Source organism: Pecten maximus, chromosome 7, assembly GCF_902652985.1.
Source record: "Pecten maximus chromosome 7, xPecMax1.1, whole genome shotgun sequence".
Taxonomy (NCBI): Eukaryota; Metazoa; Mollusca; class Bivalvia; order Pectinida; family Pectinidae; genus Pecten; species Pecten maximus.
The window spans coordinates 6,534,852-6,559,603 of record NC_047021.1 but is presented as its reverse complement, the minus strand read 5'-3'; the positions used below and the strand labels follow the sequence as shown (position 1 = coordinate 6,559,603).

The 24,752-nt window shown below is 37.9% G+C and overlaps 2 protein-coding genes across 2 annotated transcripts; both read right to left on the bottom strand.

Annotated features, from left to right (window-relative positions):
* Positions 1–116: 116 nt before the first annotated feature.
* LOC117331454 (schlafen family member 13-like) lies at positions 117–6,593 on the bottom strand. The gene is made up of 3 exons (XM_033890175.1): positions 6,297–6,593; positions 5,628–5,751; positions 117–1,563 (listed from the first exon to the last, which is right to left on the bottom strand). The coding sequence occupies exons 1-3, from the start codon at positions 6,466–6,468 to the stop codon at positions 675–677; spliced, it is 1,185 nt and encodes a 394-aa protein (XP_033746066.1). The 5' UTR covers positions 6,469–6,593; the 3' UTR covers positions 117–674.
* Positions 6,508–20,290, bottom strand: LOC117331453. The gene is made up of 3 exons (XM_033890174.1): positions 19,479–20,290; positions 18,554–18,676; positions 6,508–6,924 (listed from the first exon to the last, which is right to left on the bottom strand). Exons 1-3 carry the CDS (start codon positions 20,254–20,256, stop codon positions 6,539–6,541), a joined length of 1,287 nt encoding a protein of 428 aa, XP_033746065.1. The 5' UTR covers positions 20,257–20,290; the 3' UTR covers positions 6,508–6,538.
* Positions 20,291–24,752: the final 4,462 nt, after the last annotated feature.

The following is a 24,752-nucleotide window of genomic DNA, read 5'->3' as shown; positions in this document are numbered from 1 at the left end:
TTTTGCATAAATGTGGCTTTATGTTATATTTCATATACGTTTGTAGATATCGTCAAATTGTTCACAGTTGCATTATTTCTGATTGTTTAAAATCGAAACCGTTTTTCTGCGCAATGATATACGATGGTTAGTCACGGCTTTGAACAGGTATTGCACAGGACAGACTCTTTTCCTCGGAAACACTTATGTTTCTATCCACTGGATTTACGTTGTTTTCAGAAGAATATAAGCTCTTAGATTCTAAATGAAAGTCGTCTTGACAGTAGGTGAAAACAATTCCAAGGATAACATTTGGTTAATGAGATAATGTTTTTGTAGAGGGAAAAGTTGACATAGGATGGACAAACTTTGACTGTTGCACCACAAGATGAGCTGTCTTGCCCTTTGGGCAGGTGAACTAAAAGCGAAAAGCTATAGTAGTCCGAGTCTTTACTTAGACAGAGATCAGTTTGGAAATATGTTCTACAAAATATAAGTGAGTGATCTCAAGTTTACGACTTTAATTGTGATAGGTTGAAAATTTGTACCCAATAAAATTGCATGGGTCTAGTCATGACACTGTTAAAGGTAAATAACTCGAACAAGATCTAAAATGAGTTACAAACGTTGGGTTCACTGCTGTCTCCTCTCCTCCTTGAGGTGCCACCATCAGGCGGATCTGACTGTTACAATCATCATTTTGCTTTATTGCTATATACTTCTAGTTTAGCAATAGGTCTGGTGGCAATGATAAGATAAAGATCATTGATACTAGTGTAACGATCATAGTCTGCCACAAACGGGTTTACAGCTAGGACGACAGGTCGGTCAAGTCCCGAGTACCTCCGGATAGTGTCCACCACAACCTGTCCCGTAATGTCATTGTCAGAGCCACTGCATATCTGGACATTTCCTACTTCTGGCAGTTCTGCTGATTTAGTAGTAGTGATGGTTTTACTTTTAAGATTTTCTTTGGATATCCATGAATATTCTGCTTTTGAACTTATACAGTTAAGTATAGAAGGAATGTCATTTTTTCTAGAAAACAAAATAGCTACATCTTCCAAGTTGTAACCTTCCAAGAGTACTTCATTCAAGAACTCACCAACAGCTTGGACACGCTGTGCATCATTAGACAATGGGACCTCTTTGCAGACAACCGCCTGTCCCTCAAAACCATGGACAGACATGATGTCATCAACAGCATCTTTGTATTTCTGATTTTCAGAATACCTGGCAGCAAATCTGGCTATTTTGTGCGAGTTTCTAATGATTTTCTGTAGCTCTCTTTCTTGTTCGAAATGTTCGTGGAATATCTCCATATTTCTTGTATCACTGATGCGATATGTATGCTCCCCATAGAACATCCAGAATATGCTATCATTGTTTGATCTTCTTCTCTTCTTCCAAAGATCTTCTAGAAAGAAAAACCACTTGGTGTCCCCAGGCTCTTTACTAGCACAGATCAACTGAGCATCATCAACAATGATGTGCTTGATGGCCTGATACAGTATCTTTCGTGTTGGATTGGCCATGTCCCTCTCCAATGCTTCTGGTGTCAATGCTACACAGCATTTCTTTTTTCTGAAAATACAAAATATGAATTATATATAGTACAAAAAATTAGGCACAAGGCATATAAGCCCATGTGCGATTAATTCATCTCATCCCTCGTTAACATGGGATCAACCTGTGAAGTCATAATGGGAGACTAGTAGAATCTAACATAGGTTTGTTCCGTGAACAGGGATATATCAACTCAAGAATAAGACTTGCATGGCCAGTCAGCACTAGGCTTGCCAAGTTTTTCATTGCATCATCTTCAATCCTCCTTGGACTACTTTGCGTCAAAAATTATTATCTTTTTAGCGTTTGTTTTGTCACTGGGTTTCAATGACCCATGTCCTCTCAATAAGCTATTGAGGGGCTCTACAATCTTAGCAAAGTCCTTCATAAACCTACGGTAATAACCAACGAATCTAAGAAACTGTCTAGCTTCCTTACCATTCGTTAGTACGGACCAATCTACAACTGCTTTCAACTTCTCAGGATATGTGCTAATTAATCATCTTATCTGAAACCACATAGCCAAGATAAGTTACATAAGTCTTAAAGAACTCACATTTGTTTGGATTTAATTTGAGACCGTGTCCCAAGAAAACACAGACTCATTCCTCTTAATATGTTCCTCGAAAGTCTGCGAAAATATGAGGATATCGTCAATGCACACTTTTCCATAAGTCTTTGGAAAGTGGCAGGTGCATTGTTAAACCAAAACTTATGCGGTTACACTCATAAAACCCAGGATTTCCCACTGATAAAGCAGTCTTTGGTTTATCCAATTCCTCCAACTAGCCAGTAGCCTGAACGTAAATCGAGCTTGGAGAATTATTTTGACTCACTAAGGGTATTAACAACATCGTCAAAACGAGGCAACATGTAGGCGTCTTTATGGGTACGTGCATTTAGAGTTCTATAATCAATACAGAATCTTTGAGACCCGTCCTTCTTTCTCACTAAAACGACATTAGACGAGAAAGGACTATTTGACTCTCTAACCACCCCTGCCTGTAACATGTCTTTGACGTATTGGCGCACCTCCTCAAACATTCCTGGAAGTATTCCCTATAAGGTTGCTTAAATGGTTCACTTTTCTCCAATTCTATCTGATGTTTCACTATATTAGCCTTTCCTAAATTTAATGGTCCCTTGGAAAATACCCTATGCCAACTCCCAATTACTGATTGGGCCTCCGCAACCTGTTCTGAGGTTAAGTTTTGCTCCTCTAACTTAACACCTAAATCCTCAAAATAATCTGTCTCAATCTTAGAGTGTCCATCTACCTCTGATGCTAAATTATCGACTATCTCTACAGCCTAAATTTCACACAATTCACATTTGGGTTTCAGCGTAATAGGTTGCGCTGTAACGTTACATATCTTAATTGGAATTCTTGCTACATTAGCATTCTGAGAAAGTCTCACCACTCAAAGACATACCACAAAACCTCCACTCTTGGCTAAACCTGCTGTTACCACCTCACTTAAACCTCTGACTATCCCATGTACAACTTCAGACTCGTATGGTGCAATATGTACTGCCTTCGAATTCTTTGATAAAGTCTTTACTGTAGCCGTATTGCAGCCAATACTTTCTATCGCCAGTTGCCATGCCTCTGGTATAACTGTGCTAGCCTCATCCATGGTTAACCAATCCCTACACTGCCTAGTAGCATTTGTCCCAACTATGAGGGGACATTGTCCATTGTACTGTGTATCAGGTACTACTAACACTGGAACAGGTATTTCCACTCGATGTAATCCATATATCCTAACCTAGAACCATCCGCAATTGACAACTCAAACCCAAAATCATCCAAACTCAACAAATCAGGTTTATCCTCTAAATTAAGGTAGCCGGCTTCGGATATGGTTGTGACCATAGATCCACTATCAACTAATGCCTTCATCTAAGTGCTATTGATACTCACTTTGTCCTCATTTACTACACCTACCATCCGAATAATCAAATTTTGGCCTCCTTGAAAACCATTGAAATGATCAAAATGTTGCGTACATATCAGGCTTGTGCCAAAGTTATGCCTTTTGCTATCAGATTTTTATTATTTTGTTAATATATTTTCTCACTGCAGGTGTCATATTTAGGGATTTCCATTTCGGATGGAAATCCCTATTGTTATTGTTATGTTTTTTCTTCTTATTATTATTCTAAACACTTTTTTGTGAACAATCTCTCGCAAAAACAAAAACAGATAAAGCGTTCATATTTTAGTACATGATAGAGAACATTAAGCTGATGATCCCGTAATAATTTTATGTTCATGAGTTCAAAGGTCAAGGTCACAGATCTATAAATAGAACTATTTTGAACGTTTTTTGAACGACAATAACTTCATAAGGGATCGTTCTATATCGTTCACGTTAGTGTGTCATGTAGATCATTTACGCAGCTAACTTTTCTCCATGCCATCTTATCAGAGAACATGTCAAGGTCATGACCTCGCCATGGGAAAAAGAAAATGTCGAGAAAAAAAATCTCAATCTGAGTACTGTTTCCATCGCAAACGATAGAGTGTGATGCACTGAGACGGAATATGAACATGTTTTGATCGTGCGATAAAAAATGACGTAGAAATGGCACTTTGAAAAATGTTCATTTTCCCGCCAAAAATTCAAATTTGTACCAAAAATGCACTTATTTCCCCTCTTCTCCTATATCTTTAAGCATACAGATTTGATATTTGGCAGAATGATAGCATGTTCAAATGCCTACAAAATATATTACGTTTTATTGACCTTGACCTTCGTCCAAGGTCACGGAGGTCAAATGATAAAAAATCGAAAAATTTCAAATTCTCTTAAAAACGGTTTATTTTTCTATCTTATATAAAACAAAACGTTCTTTTGAAGATCTTTGCATTGTTTTAAGGTCAAATCATCAAATATAATTTAGAAAAGGCTCTTTTGAAAACTTTTTACCGCCAAAATTAAATTTTATCCGAAAATTTCACTTGGAATATTTTTCTTCCAATACTCTGACGCCAGCAGACTTGATGATTGGCACATCTCCAGCATGAATGACTGTCTACAAAAGGTTTGCAAATCTTTGACCTTGATCTTCGAAGTTCAAGGACACAAACAGGGTTGAATGTCAACTGATCGGTTAAAGCAGGGAAGCGAAGAGAAAACGAAGAGAAACCGTAGGTAAAACGTACAAAAGCGTTCGCCAGAATGAAAACATGTCTGCGATCATTTTCTAGTTGGAAATCCCGTGTTTTGATCTCGATCAAATCTAGTTTTTCTTACAATTCTGCATTATATCTTGTGAAAATGACATTAATCTTGATTTTTTCCCCATTTCTGATGACTCTGCATTCTTATAGAACAAGTACATAACTAATGATAAAGAACATATTCCAGTTCTAAATTGAGAGTGACATAAATGCTCTTTGATAATATAAAACTCTATTCAGATAGATGAACAGTGAAAGACACAACAGGTCTTCATCAAAAAATTAACTCTTACTAGGGTTGATACATATAAATGTTTGTTTATATTTATATAATAAAAACTGCTGATGAGATATCCTGAATAACCAACCCTTGATTTTGCGTGCAGGGATATTTAATTGGGCCCCGTTGGTCTGTCTGTCAGAGATCTTTACCGGGTTGTAAATCCAAAACCGTTTCACTCAACTCAGAACTTTCTGTATATATTTGGTTAGTGCCCCAGTTGTGCCTTTTCCTATCAATGACATTTCGTTTTCATATTTTTTTTTTGTGATCATGGAAACAGTCAAAAACACAAAATTACACAAAATCACTGTTTATACTTTGCTTTCCGTGCTACAAGTTCTAAACCGTTACACACAATTAAACTAAAACTTTCTGTATATATTAGGTTAGTGCATACTAGTTGTGCCTTTTCAAGTGAAACACACATAGGATCTAAATCAAGATATAAACTCTTTGCTACTCCTTTTTATATGATGTTCAATTGGGGTCATTAATTGTATTGCCATTCAGGTTTCATATGCCAATGAGACACTTGAAAGTACAATTCTTTCCCTCTTTAATTTTTTGTTATATATGTTAGCCATTCTCATCATTTAAACTGTATAAACTTACTCTGCTTGAGAACGACTTGTAACATGCGGAGTGAGATATAAAATCTCTTCCTGTTTTGCCCCGTTGTTGAACAGCTTACGAATAAGCTGGTGTGCAATGATGGTCTTTCCAGTCCCAGGAAATCCTATATGAACAAAAGCAACATTATTAATTTCTTTCAACAAAGTACAATTTGTATTTTTTATTTGTTAACTAAGGCTAGCCATATGTAACTCCTAAACTGTGCTTCGTTATACAGGTACATTGTTGATGAAAGGAAAACAGATATTTGAATAGTGTTGTATATCTTCGGTAAAAATGTTATACCTTTATATATTTTACAACAATGGTAAAGCAAATTGTATGGTGTGATATTAATATATATGCATATATCTATATATAAACAAAAAAGATTCAACATGACAAACAATTGCAATTAACAACACTAGTGCTTTCAGGCCTTATATATATATGTCTATAAACTTATCACTCTTCTTGGCCCAGATGGAAGATGGAAAACCTACAAGGTCAGATAGGTAACAGTGATATACCTTCATGTGCCTTTAAGGAATAAACTCGAGGCTGTCTATTTTTTAAGACAAGATTTTTACCACTAAACCACCTGACCAACCTATTTTGAGTACATTTTAACACACTGACATTAAAATAAGTAAATGTAGATGTGTATACCTTTTATCAGCAAACGACAGCTCTTGTAAGGCTCTTCCCAGATAAAATCAAACTGTTCTTGTGTTGCGATATTCAACAGTTTCGTTCCGATCCGGTTGTGAAGTGGTGATGGAAATACACTAGCCATGACTGTAACACTTCGGAGATATTCAGACAATTTTTCCTTGGTCATCTGAGCCAGCGGGTGTGGGTGCCTTTCTTTATGGCTGATAATTTCCTCTATCTGCTGCTGTATTGGTCTGTCACCATTTATATTTACAATCCCAAACAGAACAGGTAACAAAGGGTTTGCAGTATTGGGACAAATCCACCTTTATAAGTTTGGCCATTCCTCTGTTGTATCTGCGTACAGAATCTACTTGTTGTGCATCAAAATATACAAGTGAAATAAAGATGGGCATTTGTCTCTCAGTGAGCACAAAGAAATCACAAATTTGATTCTTTGGACAAATGTTCACACATTCAGATTTTTCCTCGACAATACTGGCAAAGTTTTCCATGATAACTACACCCTTATCTTCATGAAAAACTCTCTGGAGTGTATCTGCGAACTGCTTTAAGAAATCACCGTGCTCCCTGTTCAGTTTTGTCAGCAATTCTTTTGGGGTGAAGCGGAGACCTTTCTCAGCTGAAAAAGGAGTATTTTTATACATTATTCTTTTTATACAACATGTTTGGGATATATTTTGGCACACAATCTGAAGTTCTAACAATGAACTCTTAAGTATTAAATATTCTGAAAGGCCAACCGTACGATTGACTTATTTAGGAAACATGTGACAACCATTCTTCTCGGCCATGCAATATTTGCAATTATGCATATACATGAAAACAATTCAAGCACTTTCTGTTAAGCATTCATTCATATAATATCAAAACAAGTATTACACATACATTATACATGTATGTCTCACCTGTCCTGCTTTGTCAGTATAGTAAGTTTTAGGTAAACTTCAGCATTCATTAAATTTGGAGAGGACTTATATAGGCTTGCCTGTTGTCCAATGCATTTGTTTTATTGCAATAACATTTGTTGAAATGAAATGAAATTCAATAAATTTCAGTACTTTATCAAACAAGAGGCCCGATGGGCCTGTATCGCTCAACGAGAGATGTGATGGCACTATGGAGTTTTTTCTCTCCCAGAATATCTCATTCAAGATGGCTGCCCATGGGGTAGCCATCTTGAAATGAGGTATTCTGGGAGAGAAAAAACCTCCATAGATATCATCAATTCTCTCCACTGTATCTTGGTTTCAAGTTCTGTGTTGACACACTTTCGTAAAATGTTTCTCCCTCCTTTTTTTAATTTATGGTTACTGACTCTGTTCATCCCATGTTTAAATATTGGTAACTCCCAAACTTTCCAGAATGAGGCTGAGAAGAATTCAACATGGCAGCCTCCATGTGTTTACATCACCTCAGGATGGTTATGGGTTTTAACATTATAAAATATAGCAGGTAAGTTGTTTTTTTTATCTTTTTGATCTAATCATAGAATATTTATTGTAAATATATGAGTATATTATAGAATGAAGCTGTTTTTATCATGATTTACGGAGATTGATTTGTTGATGCTCAAGTTATCATTGACTCAGTGTTACGGAGGTCATTTTTTGGATATTACAGTAGATTTAGATTATTTTACAATGAAATCATCTCAGTTCAAAAAAGTCAGAAGATTAGATTGATACATGTATTATAATTCACCTAATGTTGGCTATAAACTATTTGTAAATCAATTGGAGAAGCAATAAAAATCTTATATCATTTTCTCAATAGTTTAGGATTATTACCAAAAGCAAATGGAATTGACCATTATCCCTGACCTCTCAAGAATGTCTCTGGAAGATTTGTCATCTGCCTTTTGTATTACTCAACCGCATATCATATTACAAAACTGCAATTCCATTACTGGGCTATCATTCTTCAGGTGATCAGGAAGAAAATTGTATAGCAATTTGTTGACTGTATGGAACTGTCAGGACTTCATTCAGCTTTGTTTACTAGAGAGCATGAATACAGGCAGTCTGTATCACATAATTATATGACCAGACACCCAATAACAAGTGTGTGACCCGACACCCCATAACAAGTGTATGACCAGACACCACATAACAAGTGTATGATCAGACACCCCATAATAAGTGTATAACCTGACACTCCATAACAGGTGTATGACCAGACACCACATAACAAGTGTATGATCAGACACCCCATAATAAGTGTATGATCAGACACCCCATAATAAGTGTATGATCAGACACCCCATAACAAGTGTATGATCAGACACCCCATAACAAGTGTATCACCAGACACCCCATAACAAGTGTATCACCAGACACCCCATATCAAGTGTATGGTCAGACACCCTACAATAAGTATTAATTCAGAGTATGGTCAGGGACAATTTGTATTTTGTATATGGACAGATACTCTATTCATTCTGTGCCTAGATGACGTCTGTATTTTGTGTATGGACAGACACTCAGTATTCACTGTATAGTCAAGCATCTGTGTTAAGTGAATGGACAGACACTCTAATTTCAGTGGGTGAACAGACGTTGTATTCAGTGTATGGACAGACACCGTAGGCCGTGCATCGACAGACACGCTGTATTCAGTATATAGACACACACAGTCCCAACCATATTTTGCTATATATATCCATTATACACCGGTATTCCAGGAAGTGGACATTTTCTATGTTGCTTGTACATTTATAATACGGTATAATTTCTATTTATTTTATTGTGTTATTTATATTTAGTTTTGGTAATTATTTATTATTTGCTATAAATACGGATTTTCCGGACACGGGTCCATAGCGAGTAAATTAGTGGGAGAGAGATATTCGCACGGGTAAACGGGCGGACAGGTTGTGTGACCTTGGAAGGTGAACATGAGTTAAACAAGCGCAAAATACAGTTTGCGGTAAGTAATATAATGTTTCTTATACACCAATGTGTTGGTTTTTAAACCCCGAAATCTGTTGCGTTTATAGCCGAAGTATAACATGTTATTTTCTAATCGTAATGCGTACCGATGAGTACAGTTCATACATTTTGTGTAGGTCTGTGAATGTAATGTTTATGCAGAGACATATATAGATATTTGAAGTAACAGAGCTATGGTTTTTTATGTAAAGTATAATATATGTTTAGAATTGTTGCATTTGCGGTAATTCATAACTTATTTGGTAGAATTAGCAAGTCTTGCGAGTATTAAACGTGTATGTGTTTAGTTATCGTGTTAGCTCTTATATAATATGTATAACTATACATTGTATATATAGCGGGTATATCGCTAGTTTACTTTCTTATATCAGTGTTTTATAAGAGTACAATTGAATTAGTATTAAATAATGTGTCGTTTACATGAATAAGTGCATGTTGATAGAAATATGATGTAAATAAATACTATATCATTATGGTATTTGCATAGTGGAGTAAAACCCGTAGTTAGACATTCATATATATGTCGTTACAGTTTTAACCTATGATGGTGTGAGGTCAGATGTCAATGGAGACTGACATGGTTTCCAGTCCTATGTGGGCAACACAAACACCATTATCACTAACTGATTGCAGTCCTGTATGGAAGCTGCTGGTGAGATGTTTAGTGTGACAATTATTGGTGAGCTATCCTGTGTGGGCAGCTATATGCATCGTAAGAAGTCCTGTGTGGGCAGATTTTGATGTTATGTCCTTTGTGGACAACCATATTTCCATATGTCCTGTGTGGGCGGAAGTAACTGTATACAGACCTTTGTGGGCAACCATATTTCCATATGTCCTGTGTGGGCGGATGTAACTGTATACAGACCTGTGAGGGCAACTATATCTGCATATGTCCTTGTGTGGGCAACCGTATTGCAATATGTCCTGTGTGGGCAACGTATTGTCATGTATCCTGTGTGGGCAACTACATTCCCATATGACCTGTGTGGGCATATTATATCTACATTTAGTCATGTGTGGGCAACGTTGAGCAGTCCTTTGTGGACCGATACATAAACTTGACCTTACAGCCTTTGTCTGGAGTGTACCAATTTTCTATGTGGACACTATAGAGGTTACGTCAGCCGTCATTGGAAGATTGCCGGATATAGACTCTGTAATATCTGTGGATTGCAGACCACCTGATTCAGAGTGTATGTATGTGTATGTCAGTTGTGAGAAAATTGTATATATTGCTATAATTGTATATGTGACTGTTAAATATGTACATTATTGTAATAAACTCATGTATATAGTGTATATCGGGTATCTGTTCCATTCTTTACATCAGCGCTGCTAGTCGTGCTCGTCCAGGTTACAGTTTTGGTGGCAGCGGTGGGATGACCGACTTTGCAGGATTGATGAGAATGGACCATTTCACTTCACATATATTATGTTTGGTTGAAACTCAACAGATTTCATCTTTGCCGTCATTTGTAACTCGTTAATTACCCTACCTGTATTTGCGCTTATTTATTTAAGATGAGAGACTGGATGGTGAGTTGCTAGCACTGTAGAATATTTATATTGTCATTGCAGTGTCATATGTTGTTCTGTATGTACATATATGATTATTTTCGTTTTCACTATACATCTTTGCATAATGTCGTCGCTTCAGGATTTAATGAAAGCAGGAGAAGCAATGGGGTTACAGAGTTCGGACCTGCGAGAGTTCATTCTTTCTGAGCATGTCAAGGAGAGAGAGGAAAGGAATCTGGATTGTGAGGAAAGACGGAAAGAAGCTGAAAGACATCACCAGCTTTTGATGTTGAAAGAGAAGAAGGACGAGATGGCTTTACAGTTAACTCTTGAAAAGGAGCGTGAGGAGCTTTCTTCGAGAGAGCATGCTAGGAAGATTGAGGAATTGGAGTTTCAGAAAACTCAGGGATTGAACACTAGTGGGAATCGGGACCAGAGATCGTCACACAGTTCAGTGAAAGGTCCTAAACTGACGCCTTATGAAGAAGGGAAGGACAACATTGACAGTTATTTACAACGGTTTGAGCTTTACGCTGCTACTCAGCATTGGGATAGGGATCGACAGTGGGCAACACACCTAAGCGCGCTTCTGAAAGGCAACGCTTTGGATGTTTTTAGTCGACTACCAGTTGAACAGGCACTGGATTATAATATCCTGAAAGAAGCTTTGCTGAGACGGTTTGAAATGACTGAGGAATTATTCCGACAGCGGTTCCGGAATGGTAGACCTGATGGAGGGGAAACGTTTGCCCAGTTTGCTGTAAGGCTGGACAATTACATAGTCAGCTGGCTGGAATTGGCAAAGACTGAGAAGACCTATGAGGGTTTGAAAGATTGATACTTCGGGACCAGTTTTTGCAGGTTTGTGGAAGTGAGCTTAAACTCTTCTTGAAGGAGCGTATTCCACAATCTATAGCTGATATGGCGAAGCTTGCAGATCAATACGCAGAGCCAAGGGATAACCCTTCAGGACTGGTGAAAGCGAGGCATCCTGGACATAAACAGCAGTATCAGGGAAATCGTTATCATATAGACTCTTCCAAGTCATTTGATAAGAAGGAGGAACCGAAGGGAAAGTTCAGCAGTGGTGGTAGCAGTAATTTAGGAGGGAAGTCGTGCTACATCTGTAAGAAGACAGATCATCTATCTTACAACTGCCCAGACAACTCGAAGAAAAAGCAGTCTCGTGTGGGATTAGTATCGGACCAGCATTCGACTGAGATAGATAGACGCTGTAAGGAAAGTTCTACCGGTCGATCTAAAGGTAAGAAAAAGTATAACAGTCAATCTTCCTGTGGAGCATTAAGTTCGAGTGGTGATGACGATGATGATCAGGAACAGCTAAGTATTTCTTGTAGTGCAACTGTTTTGGAGGTAGGTATGCCTGTTGTGAAAGGATTGATTGGCAGTCATGTCGTCACGGTTTTGCGGGACACAGGTTGTAGTGGTGTGGTCATAAGGCGAAGTCTTGTTGACACTGATGATCTAACTGGAGACACGAGGACATGTACTTTAGCTGATGGTAGTAAGCTGAACGTTGCTACGGCTAATGTCGTCGTTGATACACCGTACTATCAAGGACCTGTTGTAGCCTGGTGTATGAATACTCCCATTTATGACCTTATATTGGGAAATATTGATGGTGTTAGACCCCCAGGAGATCCTAATCTTGAGTGCAACCTAGAGGATCATGTTAATGCGGTACAGACCAGGGCACAGAAGAAGTTAGAGGAGAGGCCATATAGACCGCTGAAAGTCCCAAAGGTGTTCGAAGACATCGATCCAAACTAATTCAAAGATGCTCAGAATTCGGATGAGACTTTGGCGAAGATACGTGAGATGGCGAATTCAGGAGATGTCAAGGACAGACGTGATGGTGGAAAATCTCATTTCTTCACGCGTCGTGGACTTGTCTATAGAGAGTATAAGAGCCCCTCTACCCATCAGGGAACGGATATTCAAACAGTTGATCGTTCCCGTCAAGTATCGTGGAAAGGTTATGGAACTGGCTCATGACTCGATGATGGCAGGGCACTTGGAAGCCAAGCGCGCCGGCTAGTTTTTGCCGACTGATGAGGATCTTGTTGGATGGAATGAAGAAGATAGAAAGCTTCATCGATGACATTTTAATTTATACCGAGACTTGCGAAGAACATCTTGAGATATTGCGAGAGTTGTTCGTACGTTTACGGAACGCCAACATAACAGCCAGACCAACTGTGCTTTAGGATTCCAAAGTTTTGAGTGCTTGGGACACATGATTGGAGAACAACATTTACAACCCAACCCGGATAAAGTCAAAGTCATTCTTGATGCGAAGGTTCCTGAAACCAAGAAACAAGTGCGATCTTTTATCGGGTTGGCGGGCTTCTACAGGAAATTTGTTCCCAATTTTGCCACGATTGCAGTGCCTTTGACAGACCTCACCAAGAAAGGTCAACCGAATAAAGTCATTTGGAATGAACCCCATGACTTGGCTTTCAACACATTGAAGAAGATCTTATCGGCAGGACCAGTTTTGAAGTTGCCGGATTTGAACGCCGATTTTATCCTCAGAACGGATGCATCGGACTATGGCGTCGGTGCCATTTTGTTACAAGAGGAGGATGGAGTGCTACATCCAGTGGCATACATGAGTAGGAAGCTCAAAGGTGGCGAACTTGCTTATTCGGTGATTGAAAAAGAATGTCTAGCAGTTGTATGGGGAATATACAAATTTCAGAAATATCTGTACGGTCGACAGTTCATCTTGGAAACGGACCATCAGCCGTAGTTGTACCTCAACAGACTGACGGGCACAAACTCTCGTCTAATGAATTGGGGATTGCAGCTGCAACCACATCGTTTCCGAATCCAAGCTATCAAGGGAATGGACAATGTCGGAGCAGACTTTCTTAGCAGAGTGTAAGCATTTGATTGGCATGGTTGTGATGTGCGTTTGAGAAATAAAAGTATGTTTATTTCTGGAAGCGGGGGCGTATGTCACAGTCCCAACCATATTTTACTATATATATCCATTATATTCCAGGAAGTGGACATTTTCTATGTTGCTTGTACATTTATAATACGGTAGAATTTCTATTTATTTTATTGTGTAATTTATATTTAGTTTTGGTAATTATTCATAATTTGCTATAAATACGGATTTTCCGGACACGGGTCCATAGCGAGTAAATTAGTGGGAGAGAGATATTCGCACGGGTAAACGGGCGGACAGGTTGTGTGACCTTGGAAGGTGAACATGGGTTAAACAAGCGCAAAATACAGTTTGCGGTAAGTAATATAATGTTTCTTATACACCAATCAATGTGTTAGTTTTTAAACCCCGAAATCTGCTGCGTTTACAGCCGAAGTATAACATGTTATTTTCTAATCGTAATGCGTACCGGTGAGTACAGTTCATACATTTTGTGTAGGTCTGTGAATGTAATGTTTATGACGCTAATATTTGAAGTAACTGAGCTATGATTTTTGATGTAAATTATAACATATGTTAAGAATTGTTGCATTTGCGGTAATTCATAACTTATTTGGTAGAATTAGCAAGTCTTGCGAGTATTAAACGTGTATGTGTTTAGTTATCGTATTAGCTCTTATATAATATGTATAACTATACATTGTATATATAGCGGGTATATCGCTAGTTTACTTTCTTATATCAGTGTTTTATAAGAGTACAATTGAATTAGTATTAAATAATGTGTCGTTTACATAAATAAGTGCGTGTTGATAGAAATATGATGTAAATAAATACTATATCATTATGGTATTTGCATAGTGGAGTAAAACCCGTAGTTAGACATTCATATATATGTCGTTACAGTTTTAACCTATGATGCATATGGTGTGAGGGCAGATGTCAATGGAGACTGACATGGTTTCCAGTCCTATGTGGGCAACACAAACACCATTATCACTAACTGATTGCAGTCCTGTATGGAAGCTGCTGGTGAGATGTTTAGTGTGACAACTATTGGTGAGCTATCCTGTGTGGGCAGCTATATGCATCGTAAGAAGTCCTGTGTGGGCAGATTTTGATGTTATGTCCTTTGTGGACAACCATATTTCCATATGTCCTGTGTGGGCGGAAGTAACTGTATACAGACCTTTGTGGGCAACCATATTTCCATATGTCCTGTGTGGGCGGATGTAACTGTATACAGACCTGTGAGGGCAACTATATCTGCATATGTCCTTGTGTGGGCAACCGTATTGCAATATGTCCTGTGTGGGCAACGTATTGTCATGTATCCTGTGTGGGCAACGTATTGTCATGTATCCTGTGTGGACAACTCTATTCCCATATGTCCTGTGTGGGCATATGATATCTACATTTAGTCCTATGTGGGCAACGTTGAGCAGTCCTTTGTGGACAGATACATAAACTTGATTTGACAACCTTTGTCTGGGGTGTACCAATTTTCTATGTGGACACTATAGAGGTTACGTCAGCCGTCATTGGAAGATTGCCGGATATAGACTCTGTTTAATACATCTGTGGATTGCAGACCACCTGATTCAGAGTGTATGTATGTGTATGTCAGTTGTGAGAAAATTGTATATATTGCTATAATTGTATATGTGACTGTTAAATATGTACATGATTGTAATAAACTCATGTATATAGTGTATATCGGGTATCTGTTCCATTCGTTACATCAGCGCTGCTAGTCGTGCTCGTCCAGGTTACACCAGACACCCCATAACAAGTGTATGGTCAGACACTCTACAATAAGTTTTAATTCAGGGTATGGTCAGGGACAATCCGTATTTTGTATATGGACAGATACTCTATTCATTCTGTGACTAGATGAAGTCTGTATTTTGTGTATGGACAGACACTCAGTATTCACTGTATAATCAAGCAACTGTGTTAAGTGAATGAACAGACACTCTAATTTCAGTGGGTGAACAGACGTTGTATTCAGTGTATGGACAGACACCGTAGGCCGTGCATCGACAGACACGCTGTATTCAGTATATAGACACACACTCTGTATTCAGTTTATGGACAAACACTGTATTCAGTGTATGGACAGACACACTGTATTCAGTGGTATGGACAGACACTGTATTCAGTATATGGACAAACACTCTGTATTCAGTGTATGGACAAACACTCTGTATTCAGTGTATGGACAAACACGCTGTATTCAGTGTACGGACAGACACATTTTATTCAGTGTATGGTCGATAGACACACTTTATTCAGTATATGGACAAACACTCTGTATTCAGTATATGGACAAACACGCTGTATTCAGTGTACGGAGAGACACATTTTATTCAGTGTATGGTCGATAGACACACTTTATTCAGTATATGGACAGACACTGTATTCAGTATATGGACAAACACTCTGTATTCAGTGTATGGACAAACACTCTGTATTCAGTGTATGGACAAACACGCTGTATTCAGTGTACGGACAGACACATTTTATTCAGTGTATGGTCGATAGACACACTTTATTCAGTATATGGACAAACACTCTGTATTCAGTATATGGACAAACACGCTGTATTCAGTGTACGGAGAGACACATTTTATTCAGTGTATGGTCGATAGACACACTTTATTCAGTATATGGACAAACACTCTGTATTCAGTATATGGACAGACACACTTTATTCAGTGTATGGACAGACACGCTGTATTCAGTATATAGACACACACTCTGTATTCAGTGTACGGACAGACACTATTCAATGTATGGTCGACAGACACACTTTATTCAGTATATGGACAAACACTCTGTATTCAGTATATGGACAAACACTCTGTATTCAGTGTATCGACAGACACGCTGTATTCAGTATATGGACAGACACGTTTTATTCAGTGTATGGACAGACACACTATTCAGTATATGGACATACACTCTGTCTTCAGTATATGGACAGTCACACTGTATTCAGTGTATGGACAAACACTATTCAGTGTATGGACAGACACTCTTTATTTAGTATTTAGACAGACACACTTTATTCAGTATATGGACAAACACTGTATTCAGTGTATGGACAGACACGCTGTATTCAGTATATGGACAAACACTCTGTATTTAGTATTTAGACAGACACACTTTATTCAGTATATGGACAAACACTGTGTAGTCAGTGTACGGACAGATACACTTTATTCAGTGTATGGACAGACACACTATTCAGTATATGGACAAACACTCTGTATTCAGTGTATGGACAGACTCGCTGTAATCAGTGTATGGACAGACACTCTGTATTCAGTGTATGGACAGACACGCTGTATTCAGTGTATGGACAGACACTCTGTATTCAGTATATAGACAAACACTATTACTGTATTCAGTATATGGACAGACTCGCTGTATTCAGTGTATGAACAGACACTCTGTATTCAGTGTATGGACAGACACTCTGTATTCAGTGTATGGACAGACAATCAGTATAAGACACTCTGTACCCAGTGTATGGATAGACACTCTGTTTTTAACGTCAGGATGCCTTTGGCACCTGCTGTTATAGTCGTTGTGGGTAAATTTTGTTAGTCACAACTGTGTTTACGGCTAACAACTTCTCTTTTCTGTAATACAAATGATATACATCCACAGCCTGATATAGCTCCTATTTTAACATCAATTATTGACATGATTTAACCAATTGTTTTTACTGCAATTATTTGAAATGAAATATGAGTGTTTGGTGTTCTAGACTATTTTAGATTATAAATATAAACATTTTCCTAATCATTATATGCAATTTTGTTGGCGTAGGATTACGTAGTTTTATATCAATGTGGAAATTTACATGCGTCCACAGAGAAACTATCCACATATCTTAGATTCATGTTTCATATGTAGGAACATTTCATATAAGCCTAAAATCTACCGTGTTTACATAGTCAAATGTTTACAATTCTATAAATAGGTTTGCAGCCAAACACTTCAGCTGTCACGTGACTGATCACGTGATCATCACTTATCGGCAAAAAGGCGGTTATGTCTAATGTAACTAAACAAGCAACAGTTTGCAGTTTCACATTTATTTGTATGTCGCTAGAATACGCAAGAAATATCAACAGGAAATGAAGGCAAGTTGTAACCAACTACATTGCCGTTTTTCATGAGGATTTTAATCAAATAAGATTATTATTTATTTGAAAATAATCGCACCATATGTACTGCCGTCTGGTTTGTCAAAACTGTAGGCCTAATGTCTCGTCGGACAGTGTAACCGACAGCACGACCGCAGTTTGCTATTTGAGGTAAAATATTTGCATTTTCGATGTTACTAGAGGTCATATAATAGATGTTTGCTAGGCCTATTTAACATCTTATAATATAATTTATAAATAAAAACAACTTAGGCTGTGTACATCATGTAACTGTTAATAGACTGATTTGTCCTTCATTTGATTTTTTTTCAAAGTTTATAAGCAGCTTTACTGACTCAGAAGTATATCAATAATCTTCCTCAAACATTAAAGAAACAGGTCAGGGAAATTAAAGAACTATGCTCAGCTATTGGAAAGTTTTCAGGCAGATAAATATGTTATATGCTTTCTTAAATATATATATAGAATAGGAATAACCAGATTAAGACATTTCATCTGATACAAATGTAGCTGTCTAACTATAAAATCCAATTTTAAATTTCTTATTCTATGACCTCAGACCCTGACGTTTCTTAGGGCCTTTGGCCCTTTGATTAGTGTAAGGACAGGCACTCCTGGTTCGAGTATAGTTCTATAATCCTATAAATGTTTTTATAACAATTGCTGCTAATATTGAAATCTTACTTTTGAATGTAGCCTGCTGGATCTTTTCTGAGCTGCCCTTTACCTCATACACCGTTTTTGAACCCAAGGTAATTGCCTGGAATGCTTCTGTTAGACTGATTCTGTCATTACTCCGAACTTTAGCTGAAAATACAAGTAAAATATATCAATGAAAGCGGTGTAATAAAGCTGCAGCAATCATAAAAAAATTTGAAAAATCAGCTCAACATTTTTCTTTAATACCTTTCACATTTTTAATCAAATGATATATTTACAATCCACTATTTCCCTCTCAGATGGTTGTCAAGAACAGCGTGTATTAACACAGATTTTAGTACGTGTATATCAATATCAATGGAAGTTTAATAAACCTGCAGCAATCATCAAACAAAAAATTGAAATAGATAGAGGTTATTTCCGAAATAATCAGCTTAGTTTTTTTGTTTTTTTTTAAATAATCAATTGACGTTATTTTTTTGGTGCAAAGATCATTGGGTAAAAGGAGAAAATGCTAAAATTGCGTTGATCAGTCCTTTCAAAATGGCGCTGTCTACTTGACGTTTCGGTAACGTCACACACAGACGATGTCATGGTTATGTTACTGATTCTCGCGCTTATTAATCCGCTGAGCCTTTCATTGTGTATACGCTAATTTATTCGCAGTCAAAGTTGGCTGTTGAGAGTTGAGACACAACTTGGGATGGATATACATATTTCAGACACAACTTGGAATGGACATACATATTTCAGACACAACTTGGAATGAACATACAGATGTACATATTTCAGTCACAACTTGACCGACATGCGCATACAAAATCTTGGATGGACAGAGATATTTCAACCCAGTATTATCATGTGCAGAACAGCACACGACACTAAAAACGATCTACCACTCCAATACAATCAAGACAGGAATGACTTAACACTTCAATACATTACACACCTTGGTATCCCCTTATCACTTTCGGTACCCATTCCTCCGTTGTGTAGTGCTTTATCTGTCCTTCAGCATCCAGATACGATGGCATGGGGTCAGAAGTAAACACACACCCATAAAATTTGGCTACTGAAACCTCCACAACTTTCCTATTCGTATTTTCAGGATCAACGTTATGAAAACGTATATCATAATACCGACGTATGTCATCGCGATTTGCTTTCTTGCCGTCATGTTTTACCCAAAGCATCATCTCGCAGATTTCACGATCAATTCTGTTTTGAAGCTCTTGTTGTTTTTTATCATCTATATCAAACCTGATTCCACACACAACTGGTGTTTTGCTCCCTGTTTTTGCTGTTTTTGAAGAACGTTTAGAATTATTATTCTCCTCTTTGATTCCAAAATATATGCTTCCTCCATTTCCATTTTGGCAAAATGCTGAGCTGTATTCCCGGATATCTTTACACATCGTACTGGTAGAGCTCTTGTCTCCTGCATTATGAAAACCCTTTAACTGGACATTTGTAGATTCATGAAGATGGACACATCTTTCTCCCATCCGTAATTCTCCATACTTCTTGTTACAATGTACATGGTTTACGCTCGGGACATATCCAGCTGGTCTTTTCATTGACTGTAACAGACGTCGCTGTATTTCCTCTGTTTTCACTTCTGTGATATTATGCTCAGTCGCAGTGAAAACCTTTGACTTCCATGGAAATGTAAGGTGAGTACCATCCTTGATATAATAGATTAACCACTTCCCACACCGTTCCACCATTCTGACCGATACCAATCCTCGAAATTTTCCATTTCTCCCTTGTATACGGCCATACTCTGCAGCTCACTTTCGACCAGACCATTAAACTTGTCTTTGTACAGAGGGTTATTGTCTTTATCTACTCCACCATGATTCTGATTTTTTATGATTAGAACACCACCGCCAGAGTTTCGTAATAAAGCGACATTCAAGAAAAACTCTGATCTTATCTGATCTCTGGATCTTTTTTCTCCCTCATCCTGGTCTATTTCAATGTTTTGAATTGGAATTTTCATCCTCAAAACATTATCTGCAAACAAGTCATCAGTGGGATCCTCTGGAACACAAACTTGTTGTGGACCTGTGTCCATATCATAGTCTGTGCTACCAGAACACTGCATTTCCTCCATACATCCAGTGTCAGGATCCTTAACTTGTTTATCCCAATGGAACTTTTTCTCTTGAAGATTCTGAAATATAAAGAATGTTAAATAAAGCTGATACCCTGTGGGCAAGACTTCAGAAGAAAGGCTCTTTTGTTTATCTTTAAAATTTAACTTTAAAACATGCAGAAAATGTTTTATTTTTACCCATGCTTGGTAGGAAAACCACATATACACCTTTTATAAACTGCACTCCCGAACATAATACGATAAAGTCCAGGGTTGGGAAAACATCCCTAATTTCCTGAATTACTGGAAAATAAATTCATAATGGTATTCCATAAACGAAGGGTGTGTTGAGATGCCCACTATGTGATCTATCTACACGCCAAGTGTTTTTGAAGTTTTTAACCAGCAGATCTAAACGCAAAGTGAAATGTCAACAGTGGATACGTAGGCATTGCCGATTATAAATAGCTATATAGGACCACCAATGTCTTGCTTACATGACTGCCAAAGCGAAAAGAATTACATGTAATTATATGTATCACGTGTCTACACTTCTACGTATAATTTATATTAAGTCAACATATTAACTGTTCTAATTACCTGAAAATGTGTTAAAGGTTTTAAAGCTATACAATGTATTTCAACAGATATGAAAAGTCATATATTAATCTCAACCCAAAGCTAATAAAAAAAACATTGAACAATTAATAAACAAAGTCCAATTAGTAGTAAACTGTAGTGTAGATCAAATTCAAAATCTAAAATGTATGTAGGGATGGCTATGTATTGATAAAAGTATAATCCAGGTATGGTAATGACACCACAATTACTTGTGCTAAATCAAACTCAACCCCCAGCTAAACAGAAAACTTTAACATGATGCAATTAAAAGTCCAATTAACAGTAAATTTATGTTGAAATTCTTATTCTGAACTGTACAATGGGATGGTTATATATATATAGATACAAGCACGTGCCATTATGATAGCTAATGTACATAAGATAGAAATTCAGCTTGATGTGGAAATAAACCGAAAACTTTCACATGTCCCAATTAATTTTCTAAGTCTAATTATATAAAAAAAAATGTTAAAATTTGGTCGAATCTGAAATGTGTAATGGGATGGTCATATATAGATACAAGTATATTCTAGGTGCCATAAATTCAGCTTAATGTGGACCAAAGGAAAGAAACCTAACATGGCCTTGTCAATTACCTTTGTCCAATTCCACAATCAGCAGTATTTTTTTGTTAAAATTCTGAATGTGAAATGTGTCCTGGGATGGTTATATATAGATACTCATAGAATCGTTCAACCCCTTGACCTGCCGAGTTTTTACCAGCTTAATTATCTTACTACGAGGGTTGAGATTAATAGAATCTATCATGGGTCCTGCAACCAAGCGTAAGTTTTTATGAAAGTTTTTCATCGCGCCATCTTCAGTGCTCCCCGGAATGTGTGTCAAAATTGATGACGTCATCAATTAGTTACGTTATTGTGAGCAGCGTCATATAGCGCGTGCCGGCTGTCTTTACCCCCTCTGTGTAAGATCGATAATTTTCTCCCATACTTCACAGGGTTATCCGGCGGTTGCTAGGGAAAAGATAAATCGATCTTACACAGGGTGGGTAAAGACAGCCGGCACACGCTATATGATGCTGCTAACAATATTTAACGTAACGTCATAATTTTATGTATCGCTCACCTGGATTTCATGAGATATGAAACAAGAATAAGGATTAAGTATATTTGTCACTGGCATTGCTTTGCCAACATATATATTTCATAGGCATTTTATATGGGTACGTGAGGTTTTTATGCTAAAAATGTCGTTTATATCAATGTAGCCCAATTGACCAGATTTGTCCCCGCCCCTAAGGCCCCTGGGGGTTAAGCCCCATCATTTGTACAATTTTGAATCCCAACCCCATAGTGATGCTGCCAGGCAGATATGAGTGATATCCATTGCTTGTTTTCAGAGAAGTCATTTATATCAATATAGTCCAATGACAACATTTTGCCCCGCCCCTCAGGCCCCTGGGGGTCAGCCCTACCATTTGTACAATTTTGAATCCCTACCCCAGGGGGATGCTACCAGGCAAATATGAGCGATATCCATTGCTTTGTTTCAGAGAAAAAGTTGTTTATATCAATTTAGCCAAATTGATACCTTTTGGCCCCGCCCCTCAGCCCCAAGGGAGGTCGGCCCCATCATTTGTATAATTTTAAATCCCGACCCCAAAGGGATGCTCACAGTCAAATAGGAGCAATATCTATTGCTTGGTTACAGAGAAGAAGTCGTTTATATCAATATAGCCCAATTGACCAGATTTGTCCCCGCCCCTAAGGCCCCTGGGGGTTAAGCCCCATCATTTGTACAATTTTGAATTCCAAACCCATAGTGATGCTGCCATGCAAATATGAGCGATATCCGTTGCTTGGTTTCAGAGAAGAAGTCATTTATATCAATATAGCCCAATTGACCACATTTGGCCCCGCCCCTCAGGCCCCTGGGGGTCAGCCCCAACATTTGTACAATTTTGAATCCCCACGCCATAGTGATGTTACCAGGCCAATAGGAGCAATATCCTTTGCTTGGTTTCAGAGAAGAAGTCGTTTATATCAATAGAGATAAATTGACCCCTTTTGACCATGCCCCTCAGACCCCTGGGGGGGGGGGGGGGGGGGGGTCAGCCTCACCATTTATACAATTTTGAGCCCCCATCCCATAGGGGTGCTTCTGACCAAATTTGGTCAAATTCTGATCTGTGGTTATGAAGAAGTCAAGTGATGACGGACGGATGGACGGACGACGGACGACAGACGCTACGGTATGGCATAAGCTCACTTGGTCAACATTTCTGTTAAACTCCAATTTTTAGCTCACCTGGTCCGAACGCCAACGCCAGAAGTGTAACTTCGCGAGACCATCGCATGCGATTCAAAAACTACTCATTAAGTTGAAACTGTCCCATTGTTAAAGTCGTCATAGATATGTTTTGTATAAAAGAGAAATTGATGTAATTTCTTTAAATGGTTACCAGTGTTTTGAGATGGTAGCCACATGTTCTAGGTAGGTGATGCAGCCCCATTTACCCCTAGCTCGTTATACATATCTATACATGTATACTGAAAAAATACTTTACTTCTCTACTTGATGATGCCACATATTGGGGAATGATTTCAATGTAACACACTGATTAGGTTAAGACTAGTTCAGCAAAAATGATAAAGGTAAAATAGCTAAATAATTCAATTACAGAAAATAAAATTACAACCAGAGAGATCTTGGCGCCTACCATTGAATGATCTTCATAGGTTCCATGTCACATTGATCTCTTCTCTTTTTTTCCCTTCCTCTTACTAATCTCTATAAATTGAGAAACATCCCTCCGGTGCTTTTTAAACAAGGGAACTTATATATGAAATTTGAGATTTAGCGATAATGGCTGTCTGTCGACAATGTTTTCAGATTGGTCCAAAAATGCAATACGACGGACCAAGGAGAACTTACATATGAAAATTGAGAAAGATCCCTTCAGTTCTTTCTCAGAAATATCGATAACAAACTTCAATTGTCAAAATCCAAGATGGCTGCCTGTTGGCCATGTTGTTATCCGATTGGTCCCAAAATGAAATATACATAACAAGGGACCAAGGGGATTCTGCATATGAAATTTGAGAAAGATCTCTTCAGTACTTTCTCAGAAATAGCGATAACAAACTTCAATTGTCAAAATCAAAGATGGCTGCCTGTCAGCCATGTTGATTACGATCGGTCCCAAAATGAAATATACATAACAACAGAATAAGGGGAACCTACATATGAAATTTGAGAAATATCTCTTCCTTACTTTCTCAGAAATAGCGATAACAAACTTCAATTGTCAAAATCAAAGATGGCTGCCTGTCAGCCATGTTGTTATCCGATTGGTCCCAAAATGCAATATGCATAACTACAGACCAAGGGCAACCTAAATATGAAATTTGAGAAGGATCCCTGCATTACTTTCTCAGAAATAGCAATAACAAACTTCAATTGTCAAAATTAAAGATGGCTGCCTGTGGGCCATGTTGTTTTCCTATCAGTCCCAAAATGCAATATGCATAACTAGGCACCAAG

What these genes read in the sequence shown, in the direction of transcription:
- LOC117331453 (XM_033890174.1), bottom strand. Translation starts at nt 20,256, where the DNA reads ATGGTGGAACGGTGTGGGAAGTGGTTAATCTATTATATCAAGGATGGT. An exon ending in AGTGATAAGGGGATACCAAG is followed by an intron (nt 18,677 to 19,478) that starts GTGTGTAATGTA and finishes TTGTATTTTCAG; the next exon opens with CTAAAGTTCGGAGTAATGAC. An exon ending in CCAGCAGGCTACATTCAAAA is followed by an intron (nt 6,925 to 18,553) that starts GTAAGATTTCAA and finishes CTCCTTTTTCAG; the next exon opens with CTGAGAAAGGTCTCCGCTTC.
- LOC117331454 (XM_033890175.1), bottom strand. Translation starts at nt 6,468, where the DNA reads ATGACCAAGGAAAAATTGTCTGAATATCTCCGAAGTGTTACAGTCATG. An exon ending in CTGTCGTTTGCTGATAAAAG is followed by an intron (nt 5,752 to 6,296) that starts GTATACACATCT and finishes TTGTTCATATAG; the next exon opens with GATTTCCTGGGACTGGAAAG. An exon ending in ACAAGTCGTTCTCAAGCAGA is followed by an intron (nt 1,564 to 5,627) that starts GTAAGTTTATAC and finishes TTGTATTTTCAG; the next exon opens with AAAAAAGAAATGCTGTGTAG.